The 18,345-nt window shown below is 52.9% G+C and overlaps 1 protein-coding gene across 26 annotated transcripts in view; it reads right to left on the reverse strand.

Annotated features, from left to right (window-relative positions):
* Positions 1-1,327: 1,327 nt before the first annotated feature.
* The window catches only part of Plekha6 (pleckstrin homology domain containing A6), a 141,113-nt gene continuing 124,095 nt past the window's right edge, over positions 1,328-18,345 (reverse strand). For 20 of the 26 annotated variants that reach the window (XM_028876573.2, XM_037211414.1, XM_037211413.1 and 17 more), the window contains 10 exons: positions 18,117-18,256; positions 17,011-17,160; positions 15,684-15,813; positions 15,402-15,508; positions 12,327-12,503; positions 10,849-11,016; positions 10,619-10,752; positions 9,992-10,137; positions 5,743-5,866; positions 1,328-5,080 (listed from right to left, as the gene is read on the reverse strand). In XM_028876573.2, the coding sequence (XP_028732406.1) occupies positions 5,751-5,866; positions 9,992-10,137; positions 10,619-10,752; positions 10,849-11,016; positions 12,327-12,503; positions 15,402-15,508; positions 15,684-15,813; positions 17,011-17,160; positions 18,117-18,256 (1,268 nt within the window). In that variant the 3' untranslated portion in view covers positions 1,328-5,080; positions 5,743-5,750. The remainder of the gene's footprint in view (positions 5,081-5,742; positions 5,867-9,991; positions 10,138-10,618; positions 10,753-10,848; positions 11,017-12,326; positions 12,504-15,401; positions 15,509-15,683; positions 15,814-17,010; positions 17,161-18,116; positions 18,257-18,345) is intronic. The other 6 variants (XM_037211409.1, XM_037211418.1, XM_037211417.1 and 3 more) reach the window with 3 other exon arrangements.

Here is an 18,345-nt window from a genome sequence, read left to right on the forward strand (position 1 = left end):
ATTTTTTAAAAAAGATTGTGTGTGTGTGTGTGTGTGTGTGTGTGTGTGTGTGTGTGTGTGTACCTGCAGAGGCTAGAAGAGAGCACTAGATGCCCTGAAGGTGGAGTTACAGGCCATTGTGAGCCACCTGATGTGGGTGCTGGGAATCTAACTCAGGTCCTCTGGAGGAACAACTTTTAAACTATGGAGTTATCACTCCTGTCTTGAATTGTGTTTAAGATTTATTTTTATTTCAGTGTGTATTTTGCTTCTATGTGTGAACACTGCAGGCATGCTTGGTGCTCATGGAAGCTAGAAGGAAAAGAGCACTGGATTCTTTGGAACTGGAGTTACAGATAATTGTGAGCTACCATGTGGGTGCCGGGAATTGAACCTGGGTCCTCTGCAAGAATAGCAAGTGTTTATAACCACTGAGCCATCATCTCCAGCTCCACGAATTTTTGTTTTATTGTTTTGTTTTGTTCTGGAGACAGGGTCTTGCTATATAGGCTGACCTCCGACTCATGATCCCCCTGCCTCAGTTTTCCAAGTGCTGTGATGCTCTGTGTGTGCTACTTCACCTGCCCAAAGGCATCTGCTTACACCCATGTTTGGCTCCAACTCTTTCTGATTCACAGATAATACCAGCTCCCCTGAGGATGTCACCCACCTATAGTGCCTGTTAAAAAGAACATCCCTACTCAGGCTACAGGGATGAGAACAGGGTATGGCAACTTTAAAGGTAACTGCCTGGTTGGTTTGTTTTGAAGACAGGGCCTCTCTATGTAGTCCAGGTTGGCCTGGAATTTTCTATCCTCCCAGCTCTGCTTCCATGTGCTGGGATCACAGGTACGCATTATGCCCAGCTTTAGCTGGCTTCTTGAGCCTCTCCTCACTCAGGATTTCCAATGGAGAAGGTCTAGTAGAGTCCTTCACACTCAGCAAATGCCAAAGGGCTTAGCTTAGAGAACTGAGGTGCTCTTTCTGATCCCCACCAACCCCCCCACACCCCTCCATGTCATAAAACAGTCATAGAGCATTGCGTGGCAACTGAGAAAGGTTGGGATCTTTTTTTCCTGCTATGATCCTACCACCCACGTCAGAGGCAGGCCAAGGAAAGCACCTGTGGAGCATCTGACGCTTCCATTACACAAACCTCAGTCTGATGAGGTTAGCCGGCCACCACCCCAGCTCCGGGCTGAAGACAGGCACTCTACTGTGAAGCTGAGAGGCGCAGGCGAGCGGGTGCCCTGCTTCCTTTTCCCAGTCTGTAATCTGTGGACCCTAAGGGCAGGGCAGCAAAGGCCGACAGGCTCTCGGAGAAGGATACACACACACACACCACAGGTACAAACCAGTCGTTTTATTCCCGGTATTGGTTTATACAAACTTGCAAGATACAAATGCACAGCTCGTTGGGGTTCTTTAGTACCTAATCTAGTAAGATTGCCACCGAAAGGAGGGAGCAAGCTCTCACCTACCTCAGCCAGGCGCCCCTTCTCCAGGGGACGATGAGCAGCTAGACGAATGCTCAGGGGATGCCTACGGCCATGTGGTCCCAACAGAGACGCTGTTCATCTAACCTTAACTTTGTCTAAGGTCACTTTCATACTAAATAAAGACACTGAGATCATAAATTTCCTTGTATGGTTTATTGTCTAACACTAGCAAATCAAATTGGCCCCAAATATGTGCATAAATAGATATGTATATATATATATTTATATATAGTATATTTTTCTTAGTTTTAAGAGCTGCCAGGAGGAGGGTGCCTAATGGGGAAGGAAAGGATTCCATCTTGCAGTCGTAGCCCTGCCTCCAAGAACATGCCTTCCATAAAGGCAGGAGAGCAGACCTGCTGCTTGCAAGCTTGCTCCCTCAGAAGTCTTTAAAGTGACAGTAGCAGTATTTGATCGCAGCCTCTTGGTTTTTGGTGGTGGAGGTAACGCGTGAATTGGGAAGGCCCTATGTGGGTAGCCAGGACTTTCCCTAGAAGGAGTGCCTAGCCCTAGGCTTATGTCTGGGCCCTATTCATTCATAGCAAGAGACTCAAGGCTGGGAAGAGGGCCAAAAATGCCAGAGTTGGAGATCAGGTACCAAAGGCTGGCCAGAAGTGTTGTAAAATTCCCAAACACATCATTTCAGATCTGGGGTGAGGTCTCCATCCTACCCAAATCCTTGCAAGGCTAGAACCTCCTTGCTCACTTCACCTGTCAGGAAGCAAGTTTGGAAGGCTGAGCTAGCACAGGCCAGAACTCAAGCCCACAGCCTGTCAAAGCACAGAGTCTTTCTTCTTGGGAAAGACTGAGATGTGACATTGGCTGTGGAGCCCTCCCCAGCCAAGAATGAGGCTGGATGCTAGACCAATGACAGAATGACTCCCAGAAAGGAAAGTCCTAGGGGGAAACCAGCATGACCCAGAGTGGGCTCCAGAGAAAGTGTAGGAGAGGCCTAGGAACTCATAGCATTCACCAAAGAACACAGAGGATCCCAAGCTTCACCAAGGATCTCTGGGCTTCACCTTGTGACTGACATCCTTCAAACTGGCTAGCCAGTGCCTGCTGCCAGCAACCTGCTGGCCTTTCCTCACAGAGGGATGAGGGGAGGCGGTCCAGGGGCCCGTGTGAGGACTGCATGTCTGCAGTCATAAACATTTCCTTCAGGAGACCCACATGCCTGGCAACCCTTGGGCTGCCTTCCAAAGCTGACAGTGAAATCAAGTTCTTAGACCAGGACTTTCAAAGACATGTCCTGCTCCCGCAGGATGCAGATGGGAGGAGCCTGGGGACCAGCCCTTTACAATGACTGGGTAAGGGGAAGAAAGCCGCCAGGGCAGAGGGGAGGGCAGAGACCCAGACCAGGGACAGCCACCTCGGTCTCCTCGCACGTCACCAATCCCTTTCAGACATTGCACGTTTTGAAAATAGATCTGCTCTTAAACAAAAGCATAAAATAGGTCTGCCTTAAAATAAATCTTTCCTCTCTCCTTCTTTGGATCAAAAGGCAGGGGGCGTGGTTTCAATGTGCTAAGAATGGCGTGGACAGAAAACAGGTCTGGGCAGGAGTTGAGAAAGGATTGACATCCAGACAAATAGATATAGATGTATATATATATATTACATGGGTATCTATGACATGATCACTTCCATAAAACATATATTAAGGCATGAAAAGCAACATAAAGAGCCAGCTTTATGAAACACGGGATGAGCGGTGGAAGAGGCCCAGACGTTTCTTGGTATTTTATGTGTATTTCTAAAAATACCACTTTTTAAAAAAAGGAGAGACGAAGACAGGAAAGCCCTAAGAACTCTGTTTCTTGTGGAAGAGGGTATGGGGAGAGAGCTAACCTGGGAGCTGTTCCCATCTACCAGTCTTTGAGGAAGAAAGGGCAGGTTTGGGGTGCTTGGACTGTGCAGATAGGGAATGTCACCGAGGAGCACTTTCCAGGCCTGACAGGGTGCCTATGGGTGGACTCCTGCGATCCAGAGTCCCTCAGAAGCAAGACAATCTCCTAAACACCTGGAACATCAGTACCTGGCACACAAAAAGTGCTTGACGAGCATCTGTGGAATGAGCCGTCATCTTTACTTGCACATAAACTAGTGACTGTCCCAACCACGAAGGAGCAGCGATGGATCGACGGGAGATGATGCAGTTGTGTCTTGGGACCACTGATGCTCAGGCTGAAGTCTCTGGGCAGCCAGTGCGGCAGGGCAGGCCTGGAGACTGGCGTCTGCAGCCGGCCTTCCTTCGCTGCTCTCTGGCTGCGTTCACTCAAGGTAGGTGGAATAGAGAAAGACTCTACTCTGTTCCCGTCTCGCCCTGTCCTGTCCTCCCTGGGTAGGTGGGTTATAAGAAAGCCCAGCCTCTGGTCCTGCTCTGGATACCTGAGGTGAGTTAGGACCCAGAGCCTGGCCTCACATTTAAATCCCCATTCCCTCTTCCTGGGGCTAACCCTGGGCGGGCCCACAGTACTCTCCAGGTTTGAGTGGGTCAAGAAACTGGCGAGGTAAGGCCCCAAGGCTGACGGACAGACAGACGACAGATAGACAGACAGTAAGACAGTCCTCTCTGCCCATGACCCTCGGGGAGAGACGAACAGCAGGCCTCGACACAGATGGACCATCTCCCAGGCTGTCTCACCCTAACACCCGCCTCCTCCACACCTTCCCACCAAGCACCTCGGCTGGGGCTGACGTGTGCCCGGCGAGTCCTCCTGGGCCACCCGCTCCTGAGGAAGACGTGAACGTACTTAGGTGACAGTCAGGTCCTCTGCTTGGCACTAACCTAAGGCTCCACTCTAGGGAAGACATTCCTACTCTCCCTTCCCATTTCCTCTCCTTCCTTACATCCCCACTGCTTGTGGAAAGCGTCCGACTTCCCCCTCCCTTCAGTCTCCAAGCCTCTCTCCTCTTCCGTCCACTCCCACTTCCAACTTGCCCTCAGACACTGCGCAGACCTGCTGTCCTCTATCCACACCACCCACACCTGACCCCTCCAGGAACCCGGGGGCCGCCCCCCTGGCACTCATCATCTTCTCTTTGGCTCAAGCAGGGCAGCTGGTCTCCAGGGAAACCCATCAGCATCGCCGTGTCAAAGCCCTGGGCATCGCTGAGGCAGCTGGGACGGGAGGGGAGGAAGAGGATGGCAAGAGCTGGCCTCTCTCTCACTGTGTTGTGTGGGTTCCAAGGGGTAGACAGTCTGTCTTGTCTTCACTTCCTGTCCTCACCCATAGCCGAGGGCCTGCTCCCACCAGGACACGCTCTCCATCAGGTTAGGGTGCAAGAGGGCCACACAGTGCCATCCGGAACCGCACTTGAACTCCCTGTGACCGGGGGGCATCAGAGAGGATGACCCTTGGCCTTGCCATCCCAGGTCTTGGCACGCCAGTACAGGCTTCAGGACACGGGCAGCAGATGTGGCTTTCAAGGCATCCATGCTCCTTTCTGAAGCAGGCCTGGCCCCAGCCTGGCTCCCTGGGGCATTCTCGCGGTGGGTGCAAGGGCAGGAGGCCAGGATGAGGAGCCGGCGTCCCGGATGTGCTATCAGAAGGTGGCTCTGTGGAGCTTCACAGCGTTGGCCTCGGCCAGGGCTTGCACTAGAAAAGAGAGAAGCGGGTGAGAAGAGAACGTGGCGCTACCGCACGCCACGACAGGCAGCTTCTCTAGGGAGTGGGAAGCTTCATCACCAAGAGCGGGGGAGCCATCCCTTCCCCACCCCGGAGAGAGCGGAAGGGAGGGGAAGGAGACCGGTTCTTGCCCATTCCTAACACAAACTGCATGCTGCCAGGGGAGGGAAGAACAAGGCTAGGCTCTAGCACCGCCCTCAGGGACATTAGAGTCCGGGTGTGGGGACACAGCTTCTAGGGGCTTCTTAGGGTTCTGCGGCAGGATTGCCATGGATCTCGAGAGATGGAAGCTGGTGAGCAGACGGGAAGCCTAGGGTGGCAGGAGCAGAGGCAGGGGGCCAGGGAACTACGTTCCCCCGAGCAGCAGACAGGTGTGGACTTTGCCCCGTTCCCTTCTGCTTGCAAAGAAGCAGAGTCGCTGGCATCGTCATATCTAAGCGGCAGCGTGGCCAGCCACGCGCAGCCAGTACCGCTTGGGAGACATCGGTGGCTGAAGCGGACAAATGGAGGGGACACTGAGCACAGGGTACCGGGGTGGGGAGAAGCAATGAGAGGGCGTGGATGACTCAATGGGGTGAGGGAGGGCCGCCCCCCTCCCTGGGGTGCATGAGATACAGTAGAAAAGTGCTTACGTCAGAGCTCAGACCCGCATGGTATGGCTGCTGTCGGCGCCCACGGGGCGTTCAGACGGTGGGGGGTTGACGGGTGGAGTCGGGGAAGCAGGGGAGGTGGGAGGGCTTGGGGTGGCACATTGCACTGGAAACAGAAATGAACAGGGCCGTGAATAGAGGACAAAGGGGACTGGGGAGGAGCCTGGGCACCCAGAGCAAGCGAGGCCACTCCCTGGGCAGGGAGCAAGGCAGGGAGGCAAGCAGAGAGAGAGGAGCTGGCCTGGGGAGCTTGCTCAAGCAGAGGCAAAGCCGTCTTTATCCCCAGGGTGCCATGGAGGCTAGTGAGGCCCCCGCCGCCGGGAGGAGACCCGGACAAACCCAGGCTCTGCTAAGAACCAGGGTGTGATGGTGCACGAGGCTGAACCCCATTCTGGGACAAAGACTCCCTTCCCATCCACACTGGTGCAGGATGGGAATGAAGGGGAGTCACTTCACACCATCTATGAGGCAGTTCCCCTCATGATAATGATGAATAGTGCAGTAAAATCACACCAGTCCACAGCATCGGGTCCCCTCTTCGCAGCAGGACAGCCACCATGATCATCGTTTCCAAAGAGCATGGCTTCCTGATCTCTGTCAGTTTGGGTATGACCAAGGGCTCAGAGGCAACATCCACGATCACGAGAGGCGCCGCTCTGACCAACCCAGCAGAGAGGACCTTCAGTCTGCTCGTGAAAAGTCACTTCGAACTTTAAAGCCGTGACCTTTGAACTGATGAGATTTTACCCTATCATCATTCTTTCATGGGAAGAACAGCAACACGGAGAGTCCTCTAAGTGGCCACTGGACGCTCGCACATCCTCAGGATAGCCAAGGCAGAGGATGGCAGAAGGTCCTCGCTTGGGCTCAGAGAAGAACCAGACCTCAGCCACGAGTCACGCTGCATTTCCAAGATGTGACACTAAACTTCCTCGTCCTGGCTCCCCACCCAGGCATCACCTTCTCTGACTTCACCTGTTCAACACAGGGCCCATTCGGCTCCTATTATTGCTACGTGCCCTGTGTGTTCATAGCCCAGGTTGCTCAGGTGGATGTGAGATCATGCCTGCCTCACAGAATGCCATTTGTGCCTGGGATTCTGAAAGCATCACACAGTTACACTCATTTTACACAACTTAAATATGTGTTTGTGCACATTCAAGCCTCAGTGTTTCCATATGACCCGACATCCTTGTCACATCATAGGCAAAAACACCCACAAATGCTTTTCATCACATTCATGTGCATGTCCTTATCACCAAAGGAGGAGGGTGACTTATGGACTGTGTTCAGACTCAGTCAAAAACCCAGCAAGTAGGCAAGAAGACTCCCTGGGAAGCCAAACAGATGTTATAACATCTGCCTAATGAGGCTCTCGCAACCAACCGACATGCAGAGTCCTGTGGAGTCCAGGCATTGTTATTCACAATTCTAATAGGTCTTGACCTATCTGTGTTCTGACCCATAGATTGGAAATGGGGGCTGGAAAAGGGGGGGAAAGAGGGGAGCTGAAAGCCCCTGTGCAGCTCTAAGAAGGACAAGTGAAGAGAGCCCCTTTTGTGGAAAGTAGAGATAACACGTAAGTTACAGAGATCACACTTAGTTACAGAGAGAGCCACACAGAGGGACCGCAGCTCCTCCGGGAAAATGCCTTCAACAGAAGCCAGGAGCATAAGGATATTGAGAACAGTAGCTGAGGAAGAAGAAGGCGGTTAGGCGAATGTTATCTCTTTAAGGAAACAGACACGCTAAGTATATATTAAGACTATATCCACTGAAGCAAGTTAGCTTCAGATGTGTAGCAAGTGGACATATTGGACAGGTGTGGTACTACAATGTATGCGCGTCTGCGTGCGTGAGTAGCCACATACATCTTTCATCTCTCACCTTGTACACAGACTTGTTCACAGTGCTACAGAGTGTACACTGTGCACAACATATGGGATAGGCCTCACACACACATACACACACACACACACACACACACACACACACACACACACACGAAGGCACGCGCACACACACACGTTCCTATATTTGCGCTCGAGCATCCCTTCTACCTACAGACCAATCACCTGAACACACACAGACACACACCTGCAAACATTACCAGATACAGACGCTGCACACGACATCTGGGCCAGGCCCACAGATTCAGAAATGCCTCGTCTTCTCATCGGATACACACTGAATCAGCAGGTAGCAGGGAGACTTACAGAACAGAGCACGCCTCACTGATTATGTAGTTCCCGGCACACACACCCTTTAGCTCCATACACCATGCCTGCAGTTCTCGGGACCTATGCCCAGATGTTCTCCCTCCTAGTGTCCTGGGTATGAACCTACGCCCACACTGCATATGCCCAGGACCAGTCTTGCTCTGGGGCCTCTGGGCCATGGGCCAATGCTAGCAGGGTCAGCGGGCTAGGTCTGAGGTCTGGCCCTACCATAGCCATTTTTGAAATTGTTGGGGGTTTTGGCGGAAGCACAGCGACCATTTGCTTTCGGCACACAGACCCTGAAATGTGAGCCCAAGTGTCGTCAGGAAAAATTTGATCGGCCCTAGAGGTTTGTTTTCATGAAACCTGGACTGCTGGGTAACAGTGGAGAAAGCCAGGTGCGTGGCAGGCCTGAGGGGAAGTTTTTAAGCATTGGGGGTGCTGCCCTCTTGAAACAGGAAGTGCCTTTTGCCCAAAGCATGTGGAATTCTGGTTCAAGTTCAATTTAGGTTCAAGTTCCACTAGTAACTAAAGTAAGGGGAGGTCACTGGAGGCCTCCCTGGCCGCAGCCAAACTGGTTTGGCTGCCTTAGCTGCAGGAAAGGAGATGGTCCCGCCTGACTCAGGCCAGCCTGTGGAGAGCCTGTCCCAGGAGCACCTGCAGCCTACAGCGTCCCCCCCAGCCCTTCATCCTGAAGCTCATCATTCCCTAAATGACAGCAGGCTCTCGAGGGTTAACCGATGTCTTCTTCGTTGTGATTACAACCCTCTGGTTGTAATGTGCATGTAGAGAGTTAGAGACAGACCAGAGGGTTCTTCATTGCAGCTTCAGCTCTTATTGATTCAAATAGGTCTACCCGCATCCCAGCATCCCAGCATCCCAGCATCATCCCAGCATCATCCCAGCATCATCCCAGCATCCCAGCATCCCAGCACCGCCATTGTTACAGCACTCAAACCCCAGCTCTGTGCAAGGGGCTGCCATCGGCTGCTTCTGACACCCTTGCACTGGTCTGAACTGAAAGTAGGTGTTTTGGATTTTGCCAGCGAGGAACTGGAGGCTCGGAATGCCATTTGTCACCAACATAAAGCACCATCCCTTCCACGGGGCTCCTGCCTCGCCAGGACTGCCGTAACTGTGGCCTGTGACCTGGCCTCTCTCATTTCTACTGGTCACCTTAAGCCGTGACTGATTTCATGTCACTCCCCCTAACTGTGGTCACCAAAGTTCACCGGTGGCCATGGTGGTGCACCCCAATAATCCCAGCACTCAGGAGCCTAAGCAGGAAGATCGAGAGTTCCAGGCCAGGCTGGGCTACGTAGCCAGACCCTGTCTCAAAAACAAAACAAAATTAAATGCTCCTACTATGCGGGGATGAGCTCACTTCTGCCTTTCCTGTCCTCCCATTCCTACAGACTCCCCTTCATTCAAGGGCCGGCTGCATTCCCCTCCTCTGGGATGCTACTCTAGCCTGCAGAAGTTAATCCCAGTGACCTCAACACAATGACATCTAAGTGGGACTCTTGTGTCGGGTGTGAGGTCACTTCTTCCTCCTCTCCTCCTAGGGAATTTGGGTGGAGGGGGATTGGCTCCCAAGTCCTCAGCTGCTTTGTCATTTTGTCACCTTTCCGTGGTTCTGTTTGCACGGAGCAGGGAAGAAAATCAGAAGGAAACCTGAACACCTGGCCTTCTCACCCGGGCGGGGGGAGGGCAAACCCGCCCTATGGTTCCCAAGGACGCTCCATCCATTTCTCCTCTCCATGCTTTTCCAGGGTCAGATGACTCTGAGTTCCCTGCAGCCTCTAAAGGTGAGCATCAGTGAGCGCTGAGCCCCTGGAGGCCAGACGCTCTGGCCTCTCTGGACTGAGCCTAGCACAAACCCAGTGGCTTAATGAATGCTCACGATGACCTGGCACCTCTCTGAGCCTGCCCCCCTGGCACACTGCACTTCCTCCCCTACACCTGGTCAGCTGGCGTCCCTGGCGGAGCGAGCGAGGCCCAGCCCCTCTCACCAGACAGCATGCGGCCCCTGCGGGAGGCCTCGGTCGCCAGGGCACAGGAGATTTCAATCCGCTTCTCCTGCTCCTGCAGCTGGCTCTCTGAGTCCTGGGGCACGTCCACAGAGTCCCCCTCGCCGATGGGCACCACGTTCTGCATACTGAAGAGGCACAGACACACAGACATGGAGGGAGGGGACAGCATGGTCCAGTTGGCTTGGGGTGGTCTGCAGCTGAGGTTGGCGGGGAGAAGCCAGGGGCCTTTGAGTATGCAGCCTCTGGTGCCCAGCGAGGCTGTCCCTAGGAGCGAGGGAGACCCTGGCCAGACTGTTGGGATCCCTACCCTCGATGCTTTCAAACGAATTGTCAAACGTTCAAGTGAACATGTGGGGCGGCCTCGAAGGGCGGGAGGATGAGCTGAGGCGCCCTCCATTTTGTGCACAAGCCCAGCAGGTCTTTCTGGGGCCCAGAGGCAGCATCCTCATTTCTGCCAGAAGCCTGGATATAGTCTGCTGCCCTTGGCCACTGCTTCTATTTATCTCTACCCCAGGGAGGCAAGGTGCCAGCCACCAAGACATCTAGCAGCCTAGGAACTTAGGTGCAGGGAGGGCAGCGGAATGGAGGCTGGCCTAGGCCTATCACCTGGACTTGGCAATGAGCGTCTTGATCCTCTCCACTTTCCTCTGCTTCTCCTTCAACTCCTCGGGGCTCAAGGGGGTGTCTGGTTCCAGGTCAATGTACCGTTCAGGAATGAGGACTTTGTCTGGAGTGGAGAGCTGCGGAGGAGGGCCTGAGGTCACCATCTCCCCACCCCCCCTCACCCCCCACCCCTGGCCACCGCCCCCCCTCAGCCCCACCCTGAATCCACTCACCTCCTTACTGATGTCCACGTGGTAGTGCTGGGGCTCCAACTCCATTTTGCGAAGCCGGGCAATTTCCTCCCGTGGTGTCTCGTAGGCCTGGCCGCCAGGTTCCTCGGCCCTCAGGGCTGCCTCCAGGTTGGAGATGTCCACTTCGTGGATGCTGCGGTGACGGCGCACCTGGGGAGATAGCGCTGTCATGACCACCTCTCTTCTACCCGTGTCTCCCTCCAGGCAGGTCTTACTATTCCTGTATCCTTGCCGCTGGCGAGCATCCTTGGCCAGGCTCCCACTGGCCTGCGCTGCACAGCCAACTCCTTCCTCTCTGTTCCCAGCACCTGCCCACAGCGAGGCCCAGAGGCACAACCTCTAACTATCTATCAGTGCTCACTCCTGTACTTACACCTTGGGCAGCAGAAGCAGTGTGTCCCATACTGATTTCTTTTGTTGTTGTTGTTTGTTTGGTTTGGTTTTTTCTTTTTTGGTTTTTCGAGACAGGGTTTCTCTATGTAGCTTTGCGCCTTTCCTGGAACTCACTTGGTAGCCCAGGCTGGCCTCGAACTCACAGAGATCCACCTGGCTCTGCCTCCCAAGCGCTGGGATTAAAGGCGTGCGCCACCTCTGCCCAGCCCCATATTGATTTCTAATAGTCTCAAGCTGTGGAAGTTCTGAACTACTGACTTGAGCAAAACTGTCTGAAGGTAGAATTTACATCCAACTTCTTCTCTATTTCTGAAACTTACTGTAGAGAAAAGTTAAGTAGCTGCCTTGGCTACACCCACCTCTGCACTTAGAGCTGTGAGACCCAGCAAGCTCTCTGTTTCTCTTGACTTGATCTCCCTGTCTATAAAACAGGGGTGACAGATGTGAAATCACTGCTGCCACTGATGGGGTTAAACGAAGGAATATACTATGGCTGTCCTCAGGGCACCCAGGCCAATGCTCACTACACAGAATGTGCCCAGAATCACATGAAAGTGATAGCTCTTTCTACATGATGGATTTTGCACTATTCTCTACCAAATTAACTTTCTGCTTTTTAATTGTGTGTGTGTGTGTGTGTAAGCACATGTACATATAGTGTGTTTGTGGGTGCCTGCTGAGGCCAGAAGATGGTTTTGGATCTCCTTAATTAGAAGGAGGCAATTGTGAACCCTCTGATGTGAGTACCAGGAACTCAACTCCCGTCCTCTGTAAGAGCAGTAAGCGCTCTCAAACACTAAACGAATTTTTGAATACTTCATTTCAGCAAAAACATTCATCATTCTTTTTTTTGGGGGGGGGAAGCATTACTTTTCATTAAACATAAAGCAGAAACATGGGCTGAAGGAATTCTATGTGTGTGTGTGTGTGGGGGGGTATCCCAGGAGCCCTGCTAAGTTCTGCTTGGTCTCTCCTTCAAGCTCCCTGGCCCAGGCTGGCCATGGGCAGAGAGCAGCAGTATGGACAGATGGCAGACTCGGGCCTGTGGGCAGCTGGGAGGACATTACCACTTTGTAGGCAGGCCGGGCGCTAGGTTCCGGAGCTGGGCTGGCTGGGAGCTGTAGGCTCCTCCGCTTTTCCTTCATGGAGCCACTCTGATGCCGCCTCATCCGGTCGATCTGCTCCTCCACGCTCATCTTCACCTTGCCCTCTCCGGAGAACACAGCACTCTTGGGGCGCTCCTGCTGTGGTGAGGAAACAAGGCTCGGCCAGGTGCTCCCCACCCCACCAGGTTGCCCATGGCTCCAAGTGCCCCAAATATTCCTTCTGCAGGTAGCCTGCCCATAGAGGGCTGAACAATGGTTCCAGAAAAACATGTCACATTTATTCGGGCCCCTGGTGCCTGCAAAGGTGATTTTATTTGGAAACATGAGATCATCCTGAATCAGAGCTGACTTGGATCTGACAGCAACTGTCCTTGTAAAAGACAGAAAAGATGACAACATGGAGCAGAAAGAGGGTGATGAAGATGGGGTCGGAGGCTAGAATGACTCATCCACATGCCAACAAATGCCAAGTCCGATTAGCTGGATCCACACTAGGAGGGAGGCTGGACGGACCCGCCCTCAGCACCAGCAGCAGCGACCACACACCCTGCCAGTGCCTTCATTCTGGACTCCACACACAAACCAGGAACAGATTTCTGTTGTTTGCAGCTACATAGGACATGGTGAGCCCCAGGAAGCCTATAAAGACTGGGGTGCTAGGAAATGGGGTGCTAAGAAATACTCAGCATAGCAGAAGAGACTTCAGAATCAAGAAATGTGGAGAGGCCAGGAGAATTTTAAGGTGAACAATGAGGGAAAAAAAAAAATCCTAGATTTCATTGGTAGAAACGGGGACTTCAAAATGATTCTGATGAGCTCATCAGGTATCTCAGGAGCCAGAAATAGTGATGGGCCACCCAAGAAGGCTTTGAAGAGATCCCACAATGGACAGCGTGGATCCCTTTAAATCTAGCAGGGCCACGTGTGCTTTTGAGAATGCTATCAGAACCAACTCTGCCAGTTTGTGGATAAAATGAGGATGTGGAGAAAAAGCTATCCGATTTCTGGGCATGACAGAGGCAAGAAATTGACTAACAGAGCTTCTTAGCTATAAATGCCAGGTACCCCCTCCAGAAAAGGTAGGCTGACCCTGAACGAAAAGCCCTGGCTACGGAAAGACCAGTCTGGCACCAAGGGCTGGTAGAACCTTCACCTACCCACAGGCAGGACAGTGAGCCCCAGAAGACTATCCTCAGGCCCTAGGCTCCAAGGCTATAGCTCAGAGGTACAGCACTTGGCCAGCATGCACAGCGCTCTGAGGTTTGATCTCAGCACTGGCAAACAATAACTTGCTTGAGGTTGGAGAGCCTTTTATTCCTTCTAGTTCTCCTTTGGGACAAGAATGATTATCTTGGGGCCAGGGAGATAGCTGAGCAGGTGAGAGTGCCAGCTGTGCAAGACCAATGACCCAAGTTCGATCCCCGGAGCCCACATGAAAGGCTGGATGTGGTGGCAGTCGCCTGTAACCCCAGCACTACTACCCTGAAATGCGAGTCAGAGACAGGGGAATCACCTGGAAGTTCACAGGCCAGCAACAGAGAGAGACTCTACCTAGCAAGGTAGAAGGTGAGAACTGGTTCCTAAAACTTGTCCTCTGATCTCCATGCATGTATCATGGTATACACACACACACACACACACACACACACACACACACACACACACACACACCTGTACCCACCCATCCCCACACATACATGATGAAAAAGTAAATAGATTCTTAAAAAAGATGACCATAACAAACATGATCTAGAGTCCCATGCACACCTGCTAGACAGGATCCCGATGATGAGTTATGGGACTTACCTTCTTTGTGTGGGGTGGGGGTGCATGTGTGCACATGTTTGTGTGAGGACTCACTCACTTGTGCATGCATGTGTGGAGGCTGGAGACTGATTCCAACTGTCTTCCTCTACTGCTCCTCACCCTGCTTTTTTGAGACAGGGTCTCCCACTGAACCCGGAGCTCACTGTTTTGGCTAGACTGACTGGCAGTGAGTTCCCTGGCTACGCCTGTCTTTACACCCCCGAAGGTGGCTTTCAGGCCTGGCTTTTACAAGGATATTGGGAATCTGAGCTCAGGTTCTCAGGCTTGCAAAGCAAGAACTTTACCCACGGAGCCCTCTCTCCAATCCTGTCTGCCTTTGTTTCTTGAGACAGGATCTCATTCTGTGATCTAGGCTGGCCTAGAATTCACTGTGTAGCCTCAGCCTCTTAAGTCCTGGGGATACAGGCATGAGTCATCATGCCTGGCTGGAGATGTGGGGCTTCTGAGCTAATAATAGTTAGATGAGGTTTTAGTATTAAAGCTAATGAGGTCATGAGTTGAGATTTTGGGGTTCCTGGAATAGAAGGAGTACTTTTTCAAGTGGAATGGCAAGAATTTGGCACCACAGCTGTTGAATAGTGATCCCCAAGATAAGTCTAAACCATAGCCCCTTAGGCCTGAGACTTATGCCCCTTTTTGGAAACGGGTTTCTACAGTTGTAATTAAGAATCTGAAGATGACATTATCATGAATTTAGGGACCCCAAGTCCAATGAGGAGTGTCCCTTTAAGAAAAGGAGAGGACATACAGAGAAGGCGATGTCAGAGTGATTTGATGGATACTAAGCCTTGTGGGGAAACACTATTCACCAGGAGAGGCCTGGGACACAATCTCTCAGCTTTCCAAAGGAGCCAACACTGGTGGCGCCCTGACTTTGGACTTCTGGCCTCCAAACTGGAAGCATAAAGTTGTGTTGTTTTAAGCCGCTAGGCACGTGTGGTGATGGGTTAATTCCCAGGAGCCCTAGGGAACTAACAGCACCCTGCACTCTGGCCTCTGTTCTTCCTGCTACATCCTATCTGGCCAACAGCATGCTCTGACAATGTTAAACACGCTCCGGTGTTTACCATGCTTCTCTCCCTTGACCTTTGACATGTCTATGAAGGACCATTCTTCCTCCCACGGGGTCTAACTCCCTCCCTAGCTCTGGGTCTTGAGTGGTCATGACCACTGGGCACACGCCCTCAGAGCCTGCGAGCATGCACTTACCCGTGAGGAGAGGCCATTGGTGAGGCCATTGGTTGTCCTCCTCATTACTGCTGATGGAGTCATCTCTTCCTCAGCAGGAGATTTTGTCCGAGGGGGCACGATGCCAACTACAGTGAGACAGAGCAGACAGAGGACCTTGTGGGAAGTCAGGGGCTAGAAGCCCCCGCTTCTTAGGGAGAGGCCTGGTTGCTCTCTCCACCTAGGCCGAGGGTCGGTGAGCATCCTCCTTCAGCATGAGGAAGTACCTTAGCCTCACTTAGGCCAGTGTGGGCCGAAATATACCTTTGTTGAGAGCTGCCTGTTTCTCTGCCTCCACCTCTTGTCTGGTGGGCACAAGGCTGATGTCTCTGGGAGGATCCAGGGGTGATGTCTGGTCGGGGTCTTTCTTGTTTGGCTCATAGCCTGTTTTGGGCTGGGAAGGAGGGATGGAAAGATGGCTGGTGTTAGGGTGAATGCTAGATCTGGCCTCCTTAATGCCTTATTTCAAATCCTTTAAGATATAAAAAGCAGGGAAATCGCACAGGTGCTGGCTAGCTCGTAGTGGGCAAGGGCGGCTCTTACCTATGTATCACAGACTGCTCTCTAGGGAATGAGAGCCAAGAAGGGTTTCTATTAGGCTAATCAGAGAGGTCCTTGCCCAACCCAGGTATCTTGGAAAGTTTAAAGAAGCACAGATTGTCTGTGGGCTCTGGATCATAGGAGGAGTCACCAGAGGGGGCTGCAAACCCTAGGGTCTCTGAGGATCCTGCCGGGATCTGTGCAGACTAGGCAAAAAGAACCCTGTGGCTGGCCCTTGATACCAGGATTCCGGGGACGTGAAAAAGGCATTTGCTTGTGGGTCTGCAGAGCCATGAGGCCTCAGACAGCCTCTGTGCAACCACTTCCTATTGTACAGTCAAAGAGTCTGAGTCTCACTGAAAATTCAGAAAATAAGAAATAAGGCTAGAATCTGAAACCATAGCAATTGCCCAGCCAGAAGAAGCCCAGGCAATAGGTAAGTCTTGTCCATTTCCTGGTGTACCAGCTACAGGCAATGCCAACTCTTCTGCCTGTCTTACTGGCAAGGCCTCAGCTACACAAACTACATATAACAGAGTCTGGATATACCATGGGTCTCCCAACAACATACAACCAAGTCCAAGTCTCATTGTCCACCTCTTTGTCCTGACTAAGGACCCAGGTGAGAGGCCCACAGGGGAGATGAGGGCCTATGTCCTTCCTTACAGACTAGAAGCTCGTGAGACCCAGCGAGAACAAGACAGAGGCAGCGAGAACACGAGAGGACTGGAGTCTGAGTTGGGCAAGGGACAGGAAGGGCCTGGGATGGCACTGAGGAAGGTATGACTCCATGTCCTTTGGTTTGGTCACCCACAGCCATCAGATGCTCGAGAGCCAGGATTGGGGAGGATTGTAATTCGCTTTCCATTGTTCACAGAAAGCAAGAGGGAAGATGGTCTGTGAGACTGTTGTTACCCAAGGGCGGCCCAGGAAAAATAGAGCTTTGTGGAAATGCATGGGAAAACAAGCCCAGTGCCCTACACTGCCCCTCCCCGGGTCTTTGTCCCATACCGCACCGTCCCACCCTCCAAACCCCAAGGATGCTGGGTACCTGACCCCTGGCTGTCTCGCCACTGTGATGCCAGGAAGGGGAGTTGGGGTATGGCCAGAAGCGGCTCTCACTAGGGAGTGGAGGGACCGTGGGGGGAGAGTCCAAGGGGACGTAGGCTTTGGGGAGGGGCGGCCGAGGTGGGCCAGGTTCCTGAGGCAGAGAGAAGCCAGAGCGTTAGGAGGAAGGAGAGCGGCCACTGTGAGAGCAGAAGAGAGAGTTAGCAGGAGCCAGACAGCTTCATCCTATGACGCACGCCCCAGGCCTGGGCATCGCACCCCAACCCCGGCCTGGCAGAGCTCCACACCCACTGGCAGCCCTCTGCCTGGCCCTTAGGCCCTCCTCAACGGAGCCCCTCCTGCCCACCTCCCCACATCTCTCCCCGCTTTTCCAAAGCTCCCTCAGCACGGCCTCCCCATCACACCAGGACTTTCCCATTCTGTATCCCGGCCACCACCTTTCTTGCCTATACTCCATTCGGCCTCTCCCTGACCAGACACACCCTGGTCCCATTTAAGACCCACTCTCTCCTTCCTTGGAGTACCGGAGTCTTTATAGTGTGAACCATGTGACTCATGACTGATACGCCACCCACGTCTCCTGTAGGTTATAGCCTACTATGAATTGGTCCCTGCTGGATGCTGGCTCTCTGAACAAAGGACCTGGGTTGGGGGGCCTGCCTGGGAACCTTTTCAAAGAGCTTCATTCCATTCCACAAATGCTGACTGACCGACCGACTGACCGACCGACTGACTGACTCACTAGCAAGCAGCTCCCTGTGCTGACTGACCCTCAACCCCCCTCACTTCAGGACTCTCCTGATTTATATTCCCACCAAGTAGAGGGGAATCTTTGGAAGTCATCTTGGGTCTCAGGAAGACTTCCTTGTGAGGCAGCTAAATTTAGATGACAGGTGGAGACGGGAGCGGGTGCAACAGAAACCCCAAGGAAAGGTCATAAAACTTCTGGGAGAACAGTTCCTAGATACCGTGAACCCAAATACTAGGATGGGGCCCCTGGGGAAGAGGTGGGGAGACCGTGTGCCCTTTCCGGTGGTCAGGATCTGGCCTTCCTGCCCCCGTTGATCCTGTACTGTTTCCCCAGCTTACCTCGCTGGACCCTGGCTTGGTTGGAGATCCCTGAGAACCAGACACCATTGAAAAGGGGCTCAGGGGACTGGTAAGGCTGGCAGAGCTGAGGGGGCTGGCTGGGCTGTTGGAGCTATAGGTAGTTGAGGGGCCGAGTCCTCCTGGAGAAACAGAAGAGAGGGGTAAAGAGTGGAGGACGGTGTGGCGGGGTGTGCACATGGGGACAAGGGGCGGAGGAGGCAGGGGAGGC

The sequence above is a fragment of the Peromyscus leucopus genome, chromosome 15, assembly GCF_004664715.2.
Source record: "Peromyscus leucopus breed LL Stock chromosome 15, UCI_PerLeu_2.1, whole genome shotgun sequence".
Classification (NCBI taxonomy): Eukaryota; Metazoa; Chordata; class Mammalia; order Rodentia; family Cricetidae; genus Peromyscus; species Peromyscus leucopus.